General features: G+C 42.6%; 1 protein-coding gene and 1 long non-coding RNA gene across 3 annotated transcripts in view; one reads left to right on the top strand and one right to left on the bottom strand.

Annotated features, from left to right (window-relative positions):
• The window catches only part of DNER (delta/notch like EGF repeat containing), a 213,232-nt gene extending 196,559 nt beyond the window's left edge, over window positions 1-16,673 (top strand). For both annotated transcript variants that reach the window (XM_061636867.1, XM_061636868.1), the window contains exons 12-13: window positions 10,439-10,685; window positions 15,617-16,673. In XM_061636867.1, coding sequence (XP_061492851.1) covers window positions 10,439-10,685; window positions 15,617-15,728 — 359 coding nt within the window. In that variant the 3' untranslated portion in view covers window positions 15,729-16,673. The remainder of the gene's footprint in view (window positions 1-10,438; window positions 10,686-15,616) is intronic.
• On the bottom strand, window positions 3,076-8,706 carry LOC133389363 (uncharacterized). Its single transcript, XR_009764076.1, has 3 exons — window positions 8,329-8,706; window positions 5,227-5,323; window positions 3,076-3,579 (listed from the first exon to the last, which is right to left on the bottom strand). It is a non-coding gene; the product is annotated as an uncharacterized LOC133389363 (long non-coding RNA).
• Window positions 16,674-16,898: the final 225 nt, after the last annotated feature.

Below are 16,898 nucleotides of genomic sequence, written 5' to 3'. Positions count from 1 at the left end.
GAAGATTGGCGTTACATTTGCCACTCTCCAGTCCTCAGGCACAGAGGAGGACCCAAGGGACAAGTTACATATTTTAGTTAGCAGATCAGCAATTTCACCTTTGAGTTCTTTGAGAACTCTTGGGTGGATGCCATCCGGGCCCGGTGATTTGTCAGTTTTTATATTGTCCATTAAGCTTAGAACTTCCTCTCTCATTACCACTATTTGTCTCAGTTCCTCAGAATCCCTTCCTGCAAATGTTAGTTCAGGTTCAGGGATCTGCCCTATATCTTCCACTGTGAAGACAAATGCAAAGAATTCATTTAGCTTCTCTGCAATCTCCTTATCGTTCTTTAGTACACCTTTGACTCCCTTATCATCCAAGGGTCCAATTGTCTCCCTAGATGGTCTCCTGCTTTGAATGTATTTATAGAATTTTTTGTTGTTGGTTTTTATGTTCTTAGCAATATGCTCCTCAAAATCTTTTTTAGCATCCCTTATTGTTTTCTTGCATTTCTTTTGCCAGAGTTTATGTTCTTTTTTATTTTCTTCATTCGGACAAGACTTCCATTTTCTGAAGGAAGACTTTTTGCCTCTAAGAGCTTCCTTGACTTTGCTCGTTAACCATGCTGGCATCTTCTTGGCCCTGGCGGTACCTTTTCTGATCTGCGGTATGCACTCCAGTTGAGCTTCTAATATAGTGTTTTTAAACAACTTCCAAGCATTTTCGAGTGATGTGACCCTCTGGACTTTGTTTTTCAGCTTTCTTTTTACCAATCCCCTCATTTTTGTGAAGTTTCCTCTTTTGAAGTCAAATGTGACCGTGTTGGATTTTCTTGGCAATTGGCCAGTTACATGTATGTTTAATTTAATAGCACTGTGGTCACTGCTCCCAATCGGTTCAACAACACTTACATCTCGCACCAGGTCCTGGTCCCCACTGAGGATTAAGTCCAGGGTTGCCGTCCCTCTGGTCGGTTCCATGACCAACTGATCTAGGGAATAGTCATTTAGAATATCTAGAAACTTTGCTTCTTTGTCATGACTGGAACACATATGCAGCCAGTCTATGTCCGGGTAGTTGAAGTCACCCATTACTACCACATTTCCTAGTTTGGATGCTTCCTCAATTTCATATCTCATCTCAAGGTCTCCCTGAGCATTTTGATCAGGGGGACGATAGACCGTTCCCAGTATTAAGTCCCTCCTGGGGCACGGTATCACCACCCACAACGATTCTGTGGAGGAGTCTGCCTCTTTTGGGGTTTCGAGCTTGCTGGATTCAATGCCTTCTTTCACGTATAGAGCGACTCCGCCACCAATACGTCCTTCCCTGTCCTTCCGATATAGTTTATATCCAGGGATAACCGTATCCCACTGGTTTTCTCCATTCCACCAGGTCTCCGTTATGCTCACTATATCAATGCTCTTCTCTAAGACCAAGCACTCCAGTTCTCCCATCTTGTTTCGGAGGCTCCTAGCATTAGCGTACAGGCACTTGTAAGCAGTGTCTCTCTTCAAGTGTCTTTGGCACTTGTGGTTAGGCCTGTGGTAATTTTGCTCTTCTGAATTTATATGCTGTGCCCCTGCTCTCATAATGCCTACTTCTAGGCCTACCCCTTTTAAAATTTCATCATTTCTTTGGTCTTTATCCCAGGGGGGAGGTTTATTCCGAACCGGACCTTTCTCAGCTCCTGTCGGGTTTCCCCCCTCAGTCAGTTTAAAAGCTGCTCTGCTACCTTTTTAATTTTAAGTGCCAGCAGTCTGGTTCCATTCTGGTTCAAGTGGAGCCCGTCCCTTTTGTACAGGCCTGGCTTGTCCCAAAATGTTCCCCAGTGCCTAACAAATCCGAACCCTTCCACCCGACACCATCGTCTCATCCACGCATTGAGACTGTGAAGCTGGGCCTGTCTGGCTGGTCCTGCGCGTGGAACTGGTAGCATTTCAGAGAAAGCCACCTTGGAGGTCCTGGCTTTCAGCATCCTACCTAGCAACCTAAATTTTGCTTCCAGGACCTCACGGCTGCATTTCCCCATGTCATTGGTGCCAACGTGCACCACGACCACTGACTCCTTCCCAGCACTGTCTACCAAACTATCTAAACGACAGGCGATATCCGCAACCTTCGCACCAGGCAGGCAAAACACCTTGCGGTCTACACGCCCATCACACACCCCACTGTCTATGTTCCTAATGATCAAATCACCCACTACAAGGATCCCTCCACCCCCTGGAGATATATCCTCAGCACGAGAGGATAGCTGCTCATCCCCCCAAGCCGATCCATCAGCTAGTTGCACAAAATCCTGCACGTCTTCTGAAGTGTAAAACAAACTTCTGTCTTTGATTAATATATGGCTTGCCCCGCTGTCAACAATCCAGTCAACAGGTGCTAAAGTTTGTGGCTTCAGTTTACAAAGTTCACACTTCCCTGCTTCAAGCCTCCGTCCCTGGAGTTGCGCTTGACTGCACAGTCTCTTTGAAGATGCCCACGAGCCCCACAGGTATAACAAGCCTTCAGCCATTGCTGTTCTTGCTTGTTTTCCTGTCTGCTGTTGACAGCCTCCTTCGGCACGGCACTTTTCTCCTTTGCCTCCTGCCTCCGCTGCCATTCCTGGGACAAATCCTGCAACGCGTCCCACATCTGTTTAGCCGACGGCTCATCTCTCACACACATCAGTTGAGAATCCGATAGAGCCAAGATTATAAACGTCTGCGCCCTCTGATCTTTGCGCTTCCAGGCCGCGGTCAATACTGCGGGGGGTGGTCCATCTATAATGTCCCATAAATCCTCTTTTATCAGCAAAGCCCGCATCCTCGGCTTCCAGCTGCCATAATTCTTTTCCGTCAATCTTTCCATTGGCAAGCCTCCCCCAGACAGGTTTCCAGCCATGTTACTCACCTCTGTCTGGTACAATCAATCAAGCTGCGCTCTGGAACTCCGTCTGCCGTTCAGACCAGCAACTTACTCCCGTGTAATGCGCTGTGGATCTGGGCCCATAACCCTGTTGACGTGTGTGCATTGTTGCGTGAAACAGCATACATTACGTTGGAGTTAAGTTGAGCAAGAAACTTCTTCAGAGCATTAGATCATGTTAAGAGTCTTTATTAAGACATTACGGCCAAAGGCTTAAGAGTAAATACATGTAGAGTTTCTTCAGTCACCCCCCTTCTGGTACATCTCTCTCCAAAGGTAAACACAGAAGACAACCTCTCAGTTCAGAGGCAATACACAGAAGACTCAGCTTACACAGATAGCTGCTAGAACTTTTCCCAGTCTATCGCGATGGTTACCATAGCAACGGCCTTGGCTGTCCGTTCCCAGACTGGGCAAAGACATAACTCCCCCTAGCTACAGTTTTTCAGACTTGATGGAAAACAAACTCAGTGACAGTGCGGTTCAGTGGTCAACAACATGTAATCCCCCATCAACATCAACACGATGGCCGCCCTCTTTAGCCCCCAAAAGCCCGTCCTATTCTCTGATCACAACCTGCCTCCTGGGGAGATGTTCCACCTTCAGAACAATGGACACATAGGCCTGCTGAGGTTTGAGTCCTGGAGCCTCGCAGCCAGCGGGTGCTCCCACCGCCCTCTCCCCTGGAGGAAAGAGAGGCAAGAGAAATTGGTGGCAAGCTGAACCTGGGGAGCGATAACCTTTTACCTGCTTGTCGTCGTCCTCCGTGGTCAACATAATTTCAGTTTTCTGACACTTTCATAGAGAGGGGAGGGCAGCTTATGGGCTTCTCTTGGTGAATTCTGACTTTCATACTGTGTTTATGTATATGGATATTGTTTATGTATTGTTTTTGTATTTTGCTTTGTAAATTAATTTGATGTGTTTTTATTGTACCTTGTGTATTCTATTGTAAACCGCTTTGAGATCTTTTAGATAGTAAGCATATAATAATAATAATAATAATAATAATAATAATAATAATAATAATAATAATAATAATAATAATAATAATAATAATAATAATGGATAATGCTTGCTGAACCAGTAATGGGGGAAGGTTTAAAAAGCCCCCAGAAATTACACCCTTCTGATGAGTTATAAATCCTCGGTTGAGACTTAGTTTCAAAAGGGGGGGCTGAAAGCAAAATTATAACTCATTAGGCTTTTGCTCAGGCCTTTGCTTTTGTGTTCTCTCATTAGAGGCCTGAATTATTAAGATGCGTCATAATACAGCATAAAAGCAGAATTAGTTGAAACAAGCACTGAAACAAGGGACAGAGGAAATTGTGGTCCAGCGAAATATTTCACATAACAAGTTTAAGTTTTTAATAATAAGGAAGCTGCCCTGCAAGCTTGAACCTTTGGATGGTGTGGAGATTTAAGGGGAATCAGCTCCCAGGGTGGCCACAGCATGGGATGTGGAGCCCAGTGGCCAAACAGATGGCATTAGCCGAAACACAGAACCAGCAGGTTTCAGATAGAGGCAAGTACCAACTTGGCACATAGATGGGCAAGACCAATAATGTTAAAGGTGACCACCCAAAGGGTGAAAGGTATTGCTGTATATGGTTATAAGATGTGCTTTGTGTTGTAACACCTGCATAACATGTAATCACTTTATAAAGCTCTGCTTGGCATATTTTGGGCAGAGGCGGTCCTTGGTGACCTCTCTCCCAATATCATTGGCCTTCTTTAATAAACTGTCATTTGGAGCACAATCAAATGTTTGAGGAGTTTTCCTTCCACACTTTCATTCTGTCAACTTCCTTAACGTCATAGTCCTGTGCATATCTGCTCAGAAGTAGGTCCTATTAAGTTCAGTGGGATTTACTCCCACATAAGCAAGTATAGGATTGCATCCTTAATTATCTTAGAATCCAAGCCATTATTTTAACATACACTGGAAGTAATCTGAGAATAACTTCTTAGCTGAAGAACAGTATACTAAATGTATGAATAAATAAAGGAATAAAGCCTGGGAGACCTGCTCAAGGGGGAAAATAGTAATGGCTAAAATAGGCATGTGTACTTAATTGAGGAAATAATCTGGGTGTGAGTGACAGTCTCTTTAGGTGGTAGATAATAGGCTGACTGATAGATGGATTTAATATCCTGAGACATGCAATAATCCTATAATAATAATAATAATAATAATAATCTATGCAGTGCCTTGATATTTAATAATAATAATAATAATAATAATAATAATAATAATAATAATAATAGGTAATTTAATGACTTTATATGAAAGGAATATATTGTAGGAACCGTATGCTTTTATTACTTACTATTGATTATGCAGCATAATAACAAATATTTCAGAATCATAGTTTGAATCCAGATTTCTAAAGCCCTCAAGATCTTGGTTACAGGTGCTTGTCACACCTGTGGAATATAGCACAAAAAGGAGAAGGGAAATGAGAAGAGAACACTCTCAATGACAGTTAGTGCTTCAGTAGTTAGATCTCTGATGGAGAGGCAGTCAGAGACAAGCTAGATGAGCTGGTGTAAGACTAGTCCCTAGTTACAGTGGTTTTACCCTTTCAGTGGCCTTAGGGATAGAGAAAGAAAAGTAGCCATTTATTTTTATATTAAAGCATGTTTATGTTGGAAGTGGGGCAAGAGCGACTCCTGTTTTGTTCTTTTGTTCATGTTCCAGAAGGGAGATAGAGTTAGATCCTCCAGATAGCTAGGCTTGACTACCTTTACCTGTGATGCTCTGACTTCCTTCCGTCGCATACTGATATTTATTTATTTATTTATTTATTAAATTTATATACCACCCAACTAGCGATAGCTCTCTGGGCGGTGAACATCAAAAATACAATAAAATTACACAATCTAATAGAACAAGTATCTAAAAACTGTACAATATAAAATCAGATTACAACAATTTAAAATTAAATTAAATTACATTAAAATGCCTCAAAGAAGAGAAAGGTCTTAACTTGGCGCCGAAAAGATGGTAGTGTCGGCGCCAAGCGCACCTCCTCGGGGAGACTATTCCATAATTCGGGGGCCACCACTGAGAAGGCCCTAGATCTTGTCAGCACCCTCTGGGCCTCCCTATGAGGCAGGACCCGGAGGAGGGCCTTCGTAGTAGACCGTAGTGTACGGGCGGGTTCATATTGGGAGAGGCGTTCCGACAGATATCATGGTCCCGGGCCGTATAAGGCTTTATAGGTTAATACCAACACTTTGAATCTGGCCCGGAAGCATATTGGAAGCCAGTGCAAGCGAGCCAAGACAGGTGTTATATGCTCAGACTGCTTAGTTCTTGTTAGCAGTCTGGCCGCCGCATTTTGCACTAGCTGTAGCTTCCGAACCGTCTTCAAAGGTAGCCCTACGTAAAGCGCGTTGCAGTAGTCCAGACGCGAGGTTACCAGAGCATGTACCACTGATGTGAGGTCTTCCTTACTCAGATAGGGACGTAGCTGGGCTACCAACCGAAGTTGGTAGAACGCATTCCGAGCCACCGAGGCTACATGAGCCTCAAGTGAAAGGGAAGAGTCTAAGACGACTCCCAAACTACAAACCTGCTCCTTTAGGGGGAGTGTAACCCCATCCAGGACAGGGTATATATCCACCATCCGATCAGAGAAACCATCCACCAACAGCATCTCAGTCTTGTCAGGATTGAGTCTCAGTTTGTTAGTTCTCATCCAGTCCATTGTCGCAGCCAGGCAACGGTTCAGCACATCGACCGCCTCACCTGAGGAAGATGAAAAGGAGAAGTAGAGCTGCGTGTCATCAGCGTACTGACGACAATGCACTCCAGAACTCCTGATGACCGCACCCAGCGGCTTCATATAGATGTTAAAAAGCATGGGAGACAAAACTGAACCCTGCGGGACCCCACACTGGAGAACCCACGGTGTCGAGCAATGTTCCCCAAGCACTATCTTCTGGAGACAGCCCGCTAAGTAGGAGCGGAACCACTGCCAAGCAGTGCCTCCAACTCCCAACTCCACAAGCGTCTCCAGAAGGATGCCATGGTCGATGGTATCAAAAGCCGCTGAGAGGTCAAGGAGTATCAACAGAGTTACACTCCCTCTGTCTCTCTCCCGACATAGGTCATCAAACAGGGCGACCAAGGCCGTCTCAGTGCCAAAACCAGGCCTGAACCCCGATTGAAATGGATCTAGATAATCGGTTTCATCCAATAGCACCTGGAGCTGGTCAGCAACCACTCGCTCCAAGATCTTGCCCAGGAATGGAACATTTGCCACTGGTCTGTAGCTGCTGAAATCCTCTGGGTCCAAGGAAGGTTTTTTCAGAAGTGGTCTTACCGCCGCCTCTTTCAGGCAGCCAGGGACCACTCCCTCTCGTAAAGAGGCATTAATCACTTCCTTGGCCCAGCCAACTGTTCCATCCCTGCTAGTTTTTATTAGCCAAGAGGGGCAAGGATCCAGTACCGAAGTGGTTGCACGTACCTGTCCAAGCACCTTGTCCACGTCCTCGAACTGAACCAACTGAAACTCATCCATCAAAACATGACAAGACTGTGCTCTGGACACCTCATTAGGACTAACTGCTATTAAATGGGAGTCTAGGTCCCGGCGAATGCAGAAGATCTTGTGCTGGAAGTGCTCAGCAAACTCATTACAGCGGGCCACCGATGTATCTACAATGTCCTGTAGGCCTGGATGGAGTAGACCTCGGACCACTCTAAAAAGCTCCGCTGGGCGGGAGAGAGATGACTGAATAGTGGCGGTGAAATGTTGTTTTTTCGCCACCCTCACCGCTCCTATGTACAGCTTGGTAGAAGCACAAACCAGCTCATAATTGCATTCGTCGGGAGTTCATCTCCATCTCCGCTCAAGCCGTCTCCTATCTTGTTTCATCGCTCTCAGCTCTGGCGTGTACCAAGGAGCTGTATGAGCTCTGCAGAGGAGAGGGCGCGCAGGAGCGATCGTGTCAACAGCCCGGGTCATCTCTGCATTCCACAGATTAGCCAGGGCTTCGGCAGGAGCGCCAGTCCTATCAGCCGGGAAATCCCCCAGAGCCCTTATGTCTTCTGCCCTTTCCCTTCTTCTCTTCTTCGACTGTCCAAGAGAGAGGAGACACCTTTGTCTCTGCTCTCTCTCTCCTGAGCCATGAGGGCAACTCCCGAACCTGGGCATTGCGCCTCCAACTTAGTTAGTTAGTTAGAACTAGGTATGCCTTTCTATCTACTATGTATTTCTATAAATAAAGTAGCTTTTCTTATTTTACTAAATCTTAAGTCTCAGTGATCTCAATGCAGGGTAAAAGCCTGCTTTGTTAGGTAAACGCACACATTGGCACACATGCATTTCAGACCGTTGACATTCTCTGCTAATATCTATATAAATTTACACAACAGTTTAACCCAGCTGTTTAGTCATAAAAAGGTTTCCAGAGCAACTTACTGTTGCAGCGCGTGTTGATACCGTACAGTGCAGAGGCACTGGAGCAGGTCCGAACCGGAATAATACAGGCCAGGCAAAGTACTTTGTAAGAGTCTTTCACTGACACTAAAGTTAACAAACGCAGTCCTCCTTCCATACAAACTTTCCCCCACACCAGAGCTGCCTTGAGTCCCCTTCTTATCTCAGCGGTTGCCCTTGTCAACCAGCTGCTGACCTTGGCAGACCTGGCACACTCTCTTGCTCTGCTTAACTCTTCTGCTTCAGGTTTCCAGAGCCTCTTTCTGTGAGACACACAGAACACATTACAGGCCAACACTTACAACTATAATTTTGGTATGCTCCTTTTTTGAGAGTCTACTCTGTAGGTTTATCCCTTGTTTTGCTTCCATCAGCCATGTACCTTGGACTTACAAATAAAGCAGACCCATTTTAGTGAAGTGCCTTGTTTGCCGCCTCATTAGGCATTCTTCTACGTTTGGCTTATCGGAGAACAGTTGAACAGAGCCTGACAGAGCAAAGAAACGTGGATTTATGGAATATTCTGGCCAGTGAAGAAAGAATATTTGAAATATATTCTTTTGAGTATAGCAGTAGGCAGCAGCTAGTGAGGTGTAGCAGTGTTGGGCTGGCACCTGGAAGACCAGAGTTCAAATCCCCACTCAGTCTTGAAACCCACTGGGTGACCTTGAGCCAGCATAACCTACTCTACAGGATGTTGTGAGAAGGGGAGGATTTTGTACTCCACTTTCAACTCCTTGGAGGAGAAGTGGGATATAAATGTGATAACAAATACATTATCTATTTATTTATGTATTATTAATAAATAAATAAATATTTAATACAATTTGTTATTATATTAAAGCAACCATTAACAAAATAGAAACTGCTTTTAAATAAGGTTCTAGGATTCAGAAAAAAGATGATCATATTGATGATATGCCGGGGACAACACTTTATGCAATGTCTATTGGTACCATAAGAACAGTTGTAGACATAATGAGTAGACATAAACATGTATACTTCCAAATGTAACTTTAAAATTCATACAAACTACCTTACTCAGTAGTTTTTCCACTGTCAAACCTCATTCTATTAGCTCCCCTCAATTTTCTGAAGCCCCCCGAGCTTGTGTCTTCCACCACTGTCTGATGGGTTCTCCATGTTATACCCTTTTTAGGCTTATGTGCTCCACTCCTCAATCACACAGGTAGCATGGACGTCATTGTCAGGGACTCACCAGGATGTAGATAGCAAAGCTGAATCAAGAGCAAGAGAGGCAAGTGTGGGCAAGATGAGGAGTAGATTGGACATCAGGAAAAACTTCCTAACTGTTAGAGCCATACGACAATGGAACCAATTACCTAGAGAGGTAGTGGGCTCTCCGACACTGGAGGTGTTCAAGAGGCAGCTGGACAGCCATCTGTCGGGAATGCTTTGATTTGGATTCCTGCATTGAGCAGGGGGTTGGACTTGATGGCCTTGTAGGTCCCTTCCAACTCTACTATTCTATGATTCTATGCATCTCAGTTGTAGGGTAAATGTGATATAAAAATTGTCCTTAGTTCACTGTTTCTGTATCCTCTCTGTTAGGAATAACCAAGGGCAAAATTAATGGTAGAAAGGAACAAGACCAAAACAGCTGTTTCAGAATAGTTCCACGCTTTCTAGCTTAGGTTTTAATGCACAATGAAACTCCATTAAAAGGACAAGCAGAAACATTAGAAGTGAGTGAATCGGAATGTACATAAGAAGAGCCTGCTGGACCAGGCCAGTGGCCCATCTGGTCTAGCATCCTGTTCTCATAGTGGCCAACCAGATGCCCATGGGAAGCCCACAAGTAGAACCTGAGTGCAAGAGCACTCTCCTCTCCTGTGGTTTCCAGCAACTGGTATTCAGAAGCACAATGGCTAGTAGCCATTGATAGCCTTATTCTCCATGAAATTGCTTGATTCTCTTTTAAAGCCATCTAAGTTGGTGGCCATCACTGCCTCTTGTGAGAGCAAATTCCATAGCTTAACTATGCACTGTGTGAAGAAGTAGGGTAAGTAAGTGATGCTACTTCCTTACAGTACTATTAATCAACAATGATCATTATATTTCTTGCTTCTAGATTTGCAATGGAAGTCTGGGCACATGGCAGAGAGCCTGACAAACATGCCACGACATTCTCTCTACATCATAATTGGAGCCTTGTGTGTAGCATTTGTCCTGATGTTGATCATCCTAATTGTGGGGATTTGTCGCATCAGCCGGATCGAATATCAAGGTTCATCTAGGCCTGCATATGAGGAATTTTACAACTGCAGGAGCATTGACAGTGAATTTAGTAGTGCCATTGCCTCCATCCGGCATGCCAGGTTTGTTTGGGATTAAAGGCTTGGGTCTCGCTTAGGGATGCACAAAACGTTTGTTTATTTATTTGTTTGTTTGTTGTACTTATATACCGCCCCATACCGAAGCTCCCTGGGCGGTTTACAGTAACTAAAAACATTAAAACAAATATACAAATTTAAAAACACATCTTTTAAAAACAATTTAAAATACAATATTAAAACACAAAAGGCACCAGTTTCCGTTCTGACCTATGTTTGTTGCAAGCAGCATTGTTTCCATTCCACTGCAGTTTGGCTTCTGACAAAACTATGTTGCTTGTGTCACTGTCTAGCTGAATTTTACACAATTAATTATGTGATTAATTATGTTCTTATTATATTATTCCACACCATTCATTTCAGTGCAAAGGAAACACAATGAAAATGGGAGAAAAGTAATAAATTACATATTGTGTGTAGTCTGAAAGCAACAACAGCAAGTATCAATCGTATTTGCTGGATAGATTTCCATTCTGGACATGGAATGAATAGGTGAACAAGCACTTCCATTTCTGTCAGAATTCTCTGACATGCATATTCTCATCAATATAAGATTAGGTGGTCAACTTGTGCCTTGACAGTACCACTTTAGACTTGCAGGTGAGGACTCAATAGGATTTAATATTCCTCCCACTCAAGGTAAAAAATAAAATTAAAAGAGACTCCACCACATAGAAAATCAGCATGTCAGTGAAAAGGTTAGACTAGAATATTTCTGTGTGCAGGGTTTCTTTGATTTGGTATGGAGGAGTTTTTCTACTGTGTTAAGAAGTCCTTACCTGCAGTCTGAGAGTCAGACTACATCTGATGCAGAATATCCATGATGGGATCTTATATTTCTGTTCTTGTTTGTTTATTTAAAAATAAATAAACTGCTGTTTGAGGCACCTTACAATAAAAACAATATAAAATATTTAAATAAGAAATAAATTACATCTATTAAAAATGCAAGTTAAGAATTAAACAAACCAAAAAGGCTGAAAATGAAACAGAAAAAAAAGTTTTTATATTAGATATAGTAAAAACTTGCTGGAAAAGAAGTTATTTCAGACAGTGGCAGAAGACTGGTTATGTGTGGAGGGGGGGGGACAAACCTCAAGAGACAGGTAGTGCTACAATCTGAGTGACACAGCAGGGAAGTCCCTCTCGTATCCTCACCAACTAACTCTCAGGAGGGGTGTGTGATGCGTCCTTCCCTGGCTCTCCCTGTCAGGTTCCTACCTGCGCGTGGTTACTGCCTGTCACTAGGCACCACCAGGGACTCCACCAGTCCGGACCGCTCTCTCTTATGATTTCTCTCCCCGCTCTAGCACAGATCTCAACAGATCCCCCTGCTAGGCAACCACCAGTAACGTCCCAATACTAGTATTCCCAGAGACTCTGAATACTGGTATTGTTATTCTCTTCACCGCTGCCACCATTTGTTATAGTTCCCCTTCAGCCTTGGTCATTACCTTACCCTCCCTTCTGGTCTGTGAAACCCCAGCCAAGGATCAGGCCTTTGGTAAACCAAATTAAGTATTTATTACAGATAACAAAGCTAACAAGATTAACAAGATTTCTTCTTAAGGCACATAAGCATATGGTTTTACTCAATACTAATCCGAACTCCACCTCCCTCCTGGCAAACAACTCTCTAAACCCCACCAAGCAACCCACTCAGTTCTCTTCTCCCCCCCAGATTCCACTCTCACTCTTCCTTTTATACATTCAGCCATTTTAAACACTCAGCCAATCATCTAGCATTCTACTGCCCATTCACTCCCCCTCTTTCACTCCACTTACCATGTATCTTCTAAACAACCAACACTTACCATATATACATTAATATAGGAACATCACAGGGGGCCTCGCTAGATGATCTTGGAGAGCAGGCAGCTTCATACAGGGCTGCTGGGGGCTCTGGTTTTCATCAGAACAGTTGCACTGGGATGGGTGGGGAGAGGGGGGATATAACTTTTTTCCTTGCCCCATTTCTTCGCTGTATGTGTGGTGTGCTCTTTTCACACGCGTATGCAATTCTGTACATGCTCCTGGACTAATCTGACCTGAACAGAAGTGCAGTGATTACCTGTATATCCAGGATAACTGGAAAGACGTCCAAATCCAGCTTGAAAAGACGGCTTATCTGCACATGATCACATTTGTTCCCAATTAAATCTGGCAACAACAAAAAGTGGCTGGCATCCAAACCAGGAAAAAGGAGGGGCCAAAGCCAAGATGCTGGAAAAATAGAAATTTATTGTATTGTAAGCCCAACGCGTTTCAGCCTGTTAGTTTTCAGGCCTTCATCAGGGGCTATAAATAAAACAACAAGGGTAAATTCACTCACATAAACATATAAAATCATACATATAAAAAATCTATATATCAGTCTGTGACTTACAATGCAGGCTAACAAGAAGTTTGAATGAGCAGACCGCTTACAACAGTATAAACTCCTCAAAAAGCAGAACATTAGGCATGAGTATTGTTATGAGCATGGGGGGTTGGAATGGATGATTTCTATGGGTCACCTTTCCAGACCCTGATTTGGAATCCTGTACCCTGGAATGAGGAACTGGCTCTGCTGGCCAGTGAGTCCTTCGTTTTGATAATAAGAGTGGCCAGGTAGTTAATGGGCCTATTTAGTTGCCCCGGCAACTGGTGAAATGGGCCAGGAAGATCCTTTTGTTATTGAAACTCTTCAGGAGAGCATTCCCACCCCCCTCCTGGAGCCGAGGAGAGTTTTGTGCTGGTAGTTTTGGAGTGTGTTCTAGAGAATGGCTGGGGCTGCAGGCATGTAGAGAGGCTATCCCTCTGCCTCATGGCTATAGGATGCCCCTGCACCCAGATGGAAAAGCTAGATATTGGACTGCTGATGCCTTGAACCCCTCCATTCTTGAGCTCAGGTTGGAATGTGTGTAAATAAATAAACCATATTTCATAAAGACACTGCAGTCTCCGCTGACCTTCTTCCCAAAGGAAACCAAACCCTGGATGGGCGCAGGGACCCCCGAAATCTCACTGCTCAGAGATTGGGGGAGGCGGGCAACAGTATATATACATAAGCAACCAGAAATAGAATACCGGTGAAATCACTTTATACTGTTGTAAGCGGTCTGCTCATTCAAACTTCTCGTTAGCCTGCATTGTAAGTCACAGACTGATACATAGATTTTTTATATGTATGATTTTATATGTTTATGTGAGTGAATTTATCCTTGTTGTTTCATTTATCGCCTCTGATGAAGGCCTGAAAACTAACAGGCTGAAACGCGTTGGGCTTACAATACAATAAATTTCTATTTTTCCAGAATCTGGCCTTGCCCCAAAAAATTAGTAGGTATTGTATTAGAGCAAATATCAGCTGTCCTGTTAAATTTACCATAGTTCATTTTATACTGAACAGGGCTCTTCCTCTGACACAGTTGCTCTGTCTTTTCTTTCTTCATGGCTGAACAGCTAGGCAAAGGAGAAGTGTAGCGTTCATTACAATCTACCAAGCAGGAATTGCTGTCTCACACTTCTTGCTGTTCTGAACTTGAATAATAATGGCATGCTTTTTCCTTTGAACGTTTGGGTCTAGTTCATTTTTTCACTGGTCCATTTTTTCTGTAGAGATTAAGGAACACTATTATTTCTGCATTGCACTGAAACAGAAGAATTGACTGTTTTCCAATAGGGAAAATAAGCCTAGAAGAACCTGTCCTGTGTTCTAGAATGGAATTCCCTTTCATTGGGCAAGGGGTAGGCCAAAGGTAGGCCTTTGTCCACCAGTGGCCCACTGACCAGTGTCTGATGGACTATCTAGCACTTGCTTGGAAGCAGAGCTTGGAAAAGTTACTTTTTTGAACTACAACTCCCATCAGCCCAATCCAGTGACCATGCTGGCTGGGGCTGATGGGAGCTGTAGTTTAAAAAAGTAACTTTTCCAAGCTCTGCTTGGAAGTAGATAGCATGTGAGCACTTCGAATGAAAGTTATGTTCTTGCAAGAGTGCATGATCAAGACCATTTAACACAGATGCATACATAATGTAAAAAGTCCTTAACATACCCACTTGATATGTAAACAAAACACATTGCAGACCACGTTAATTACAAGATGATGCAAGACTGCTTCTTAGTAGACCTGTTGCTGCTATTAAATAAGAAGAGAAAGCCTTTCAGGCTGGGCTTGATCTCTTCTCTCATTCACTGGAAGATTAGTTCTCTGAGGAATATCTCCTAGGGATCACTCTTCTAAGCAGGAAGGGAATTGGTGATGGATCAAAGACTACACATTGCTACTTTGATGCTAATTGAGTTAATGGATTAATTCAACTTAAACAATATAGAAATTAATTACTAGTCATATTTACAAGTGTTAGGGGCATAGGGTTCTTTGATCTATATTGCTCACATGTTTGCATTTAAATAGTTCTCTTTTCTCTCTCGCAATAAGATTCTTTTGACCAGTTTATATAGTCAGCAATATCCTAGTGCTGTCCTGGACTGTACCACATCAGGATGCAGGTTAGGAGTTGGAATGGTCCCCCACAAATAGGGAAATGTTCTACGCATAGAAAAATACCCAACCAAGGAGAAGGCGAGGTTGGAATATTTTCTTTAATGCACTTGATTTGTATGTATAGTGAATATTTTCCAAGGAGGGGTACTCAGACATTCAGCAACCTCCCACCACCACCTCTCACCAGAAGTGGCACAGTCTAGGAGAAACTTCAGGTTGTAGTTATGCTGATTGTATACATTTGCATTGTTCCTGTTCTCTAAACTTATGTGCTCATTTCATGAATACTTGGCACTTGAGTAGATTTTTCAAATGAAACTTGACATTTCTTTGATGTAATAATGGATCAGTGGATCACTGTCACAAGTGCGGATGTGTTACCAGTCTGTAATTTCACTTTTCCTTTTCATTCTTTGGGGGGTTTAGGTTTGGAAAGAAATCTCGACCTGCAATGTATGATGCAACTCCAATTGCTTATGAAGATTACAGTCCTGACGACAAACCTTTGGTCACACTGATTAAAACAAAAGATTTGTAATCTACTTCAGGTCTTCTTTTTTGGATTATTTTTCAAAAGGATGGGCTACTGATTTAATTCAAATATTTTTAAGATGAAGAAAGTGTAAGAAATTTAAAATGTTCAGCTGCACCAGAATTTTCTGTAGATTATTTAAGAACAAGTTTTCTGCAGCTTTTAGTTTGGGGAAAATGTTTTAAAACTGAATTTGTGAAGTTCATGGTTTTCCTTTTAATGTACTTTCAGCTTTAGAAAGCTCTAATCTTAACAATAGTATGTGCTTTTACCAAACTCAGATGATGAACCTCTGTGGTTATTACAGACAGAATACAATATCTTAAGCAATGACATAACAGTGCCAGCATTCTCGGTAGACTTAGGAAAAATGTAAAACTTGATATATCCATTACTGAAAAAATGAAGTCTGAAATGTTTGTGTTTGTGAAAAGGAATCTAGTAAAAATTATTATTCCGAAACTGAATGAATTAGCTTTCTCCCTCTTTTGTGCATGGTTAACTAACCTAATTCTGCATTATGTTCCTGAAACTTGCTGAAACATACTCTTGAGTTGATGTTTGTCATTTTTGTAATAGTATTCAAGGTAAGCTTTGTAAAAACGATCAAGTGAAGTGCCTATTGAGGCAAACAAAGAGATTGATCCTGCTACCTTTGAAGTGAGCGGATGATATAATTTCCATTTATTTCACAGTGTTCAGGATCAGGTATTTATATTGGATCTATATTTTTCTTTAAAAAGTCAAGTTTTTTATAGTGTGAGTTAAAAAAAACCCCTAATTTGAACTGTTTGTCTCTCAAATGTTATTGGACAGTATTATTTTTGTTTCAATATTATGTATTTCTCATAGTGCATCTTATTTATATGTGTGTGTGTGTTTGTGGCTCTATTTGCTTATGTGCTTCAAAATTCTTGCTTATTTCAAAAAATATTGAATAAATGTGATCAATTCAAGGCAGCAGCTGATATTGTTTTGTCTTCAGTTGAAGTTAGAGGATGGAGCTCTTATGACCACATTCTGATGAGCACCCTTGAATCCAAGCCATGACCACAATGTGAACCTGCTGTGGCATTTCTGGAATCTGCAGCACTTTATTTGCACACTTAGAGAACTTTCACATGTGATACCAAGAGTGTTTTGTTGCCTCTGTTACATGGCATGGATGTAGTTTAT

Source organism: Rhineura floridana, chromosome 7 (genome assembly GCF_030035675.1).
Source record: "Rhineura floridana isolate rRhiFlo1 chromosome 7, rRhiFlo1.hap2, whole genome shotgun sequence".
NCBI classification, from domain to species: domain Eukaryota; kingdom Metazoa; phylum Chordata; class Lepidosauria; order Squamata; family Rhineuridae; genus Rhineura; species Rhineura floridana.
This window is presented reverse-complemented; position numbering and strand designations above follow the sequence as displayed.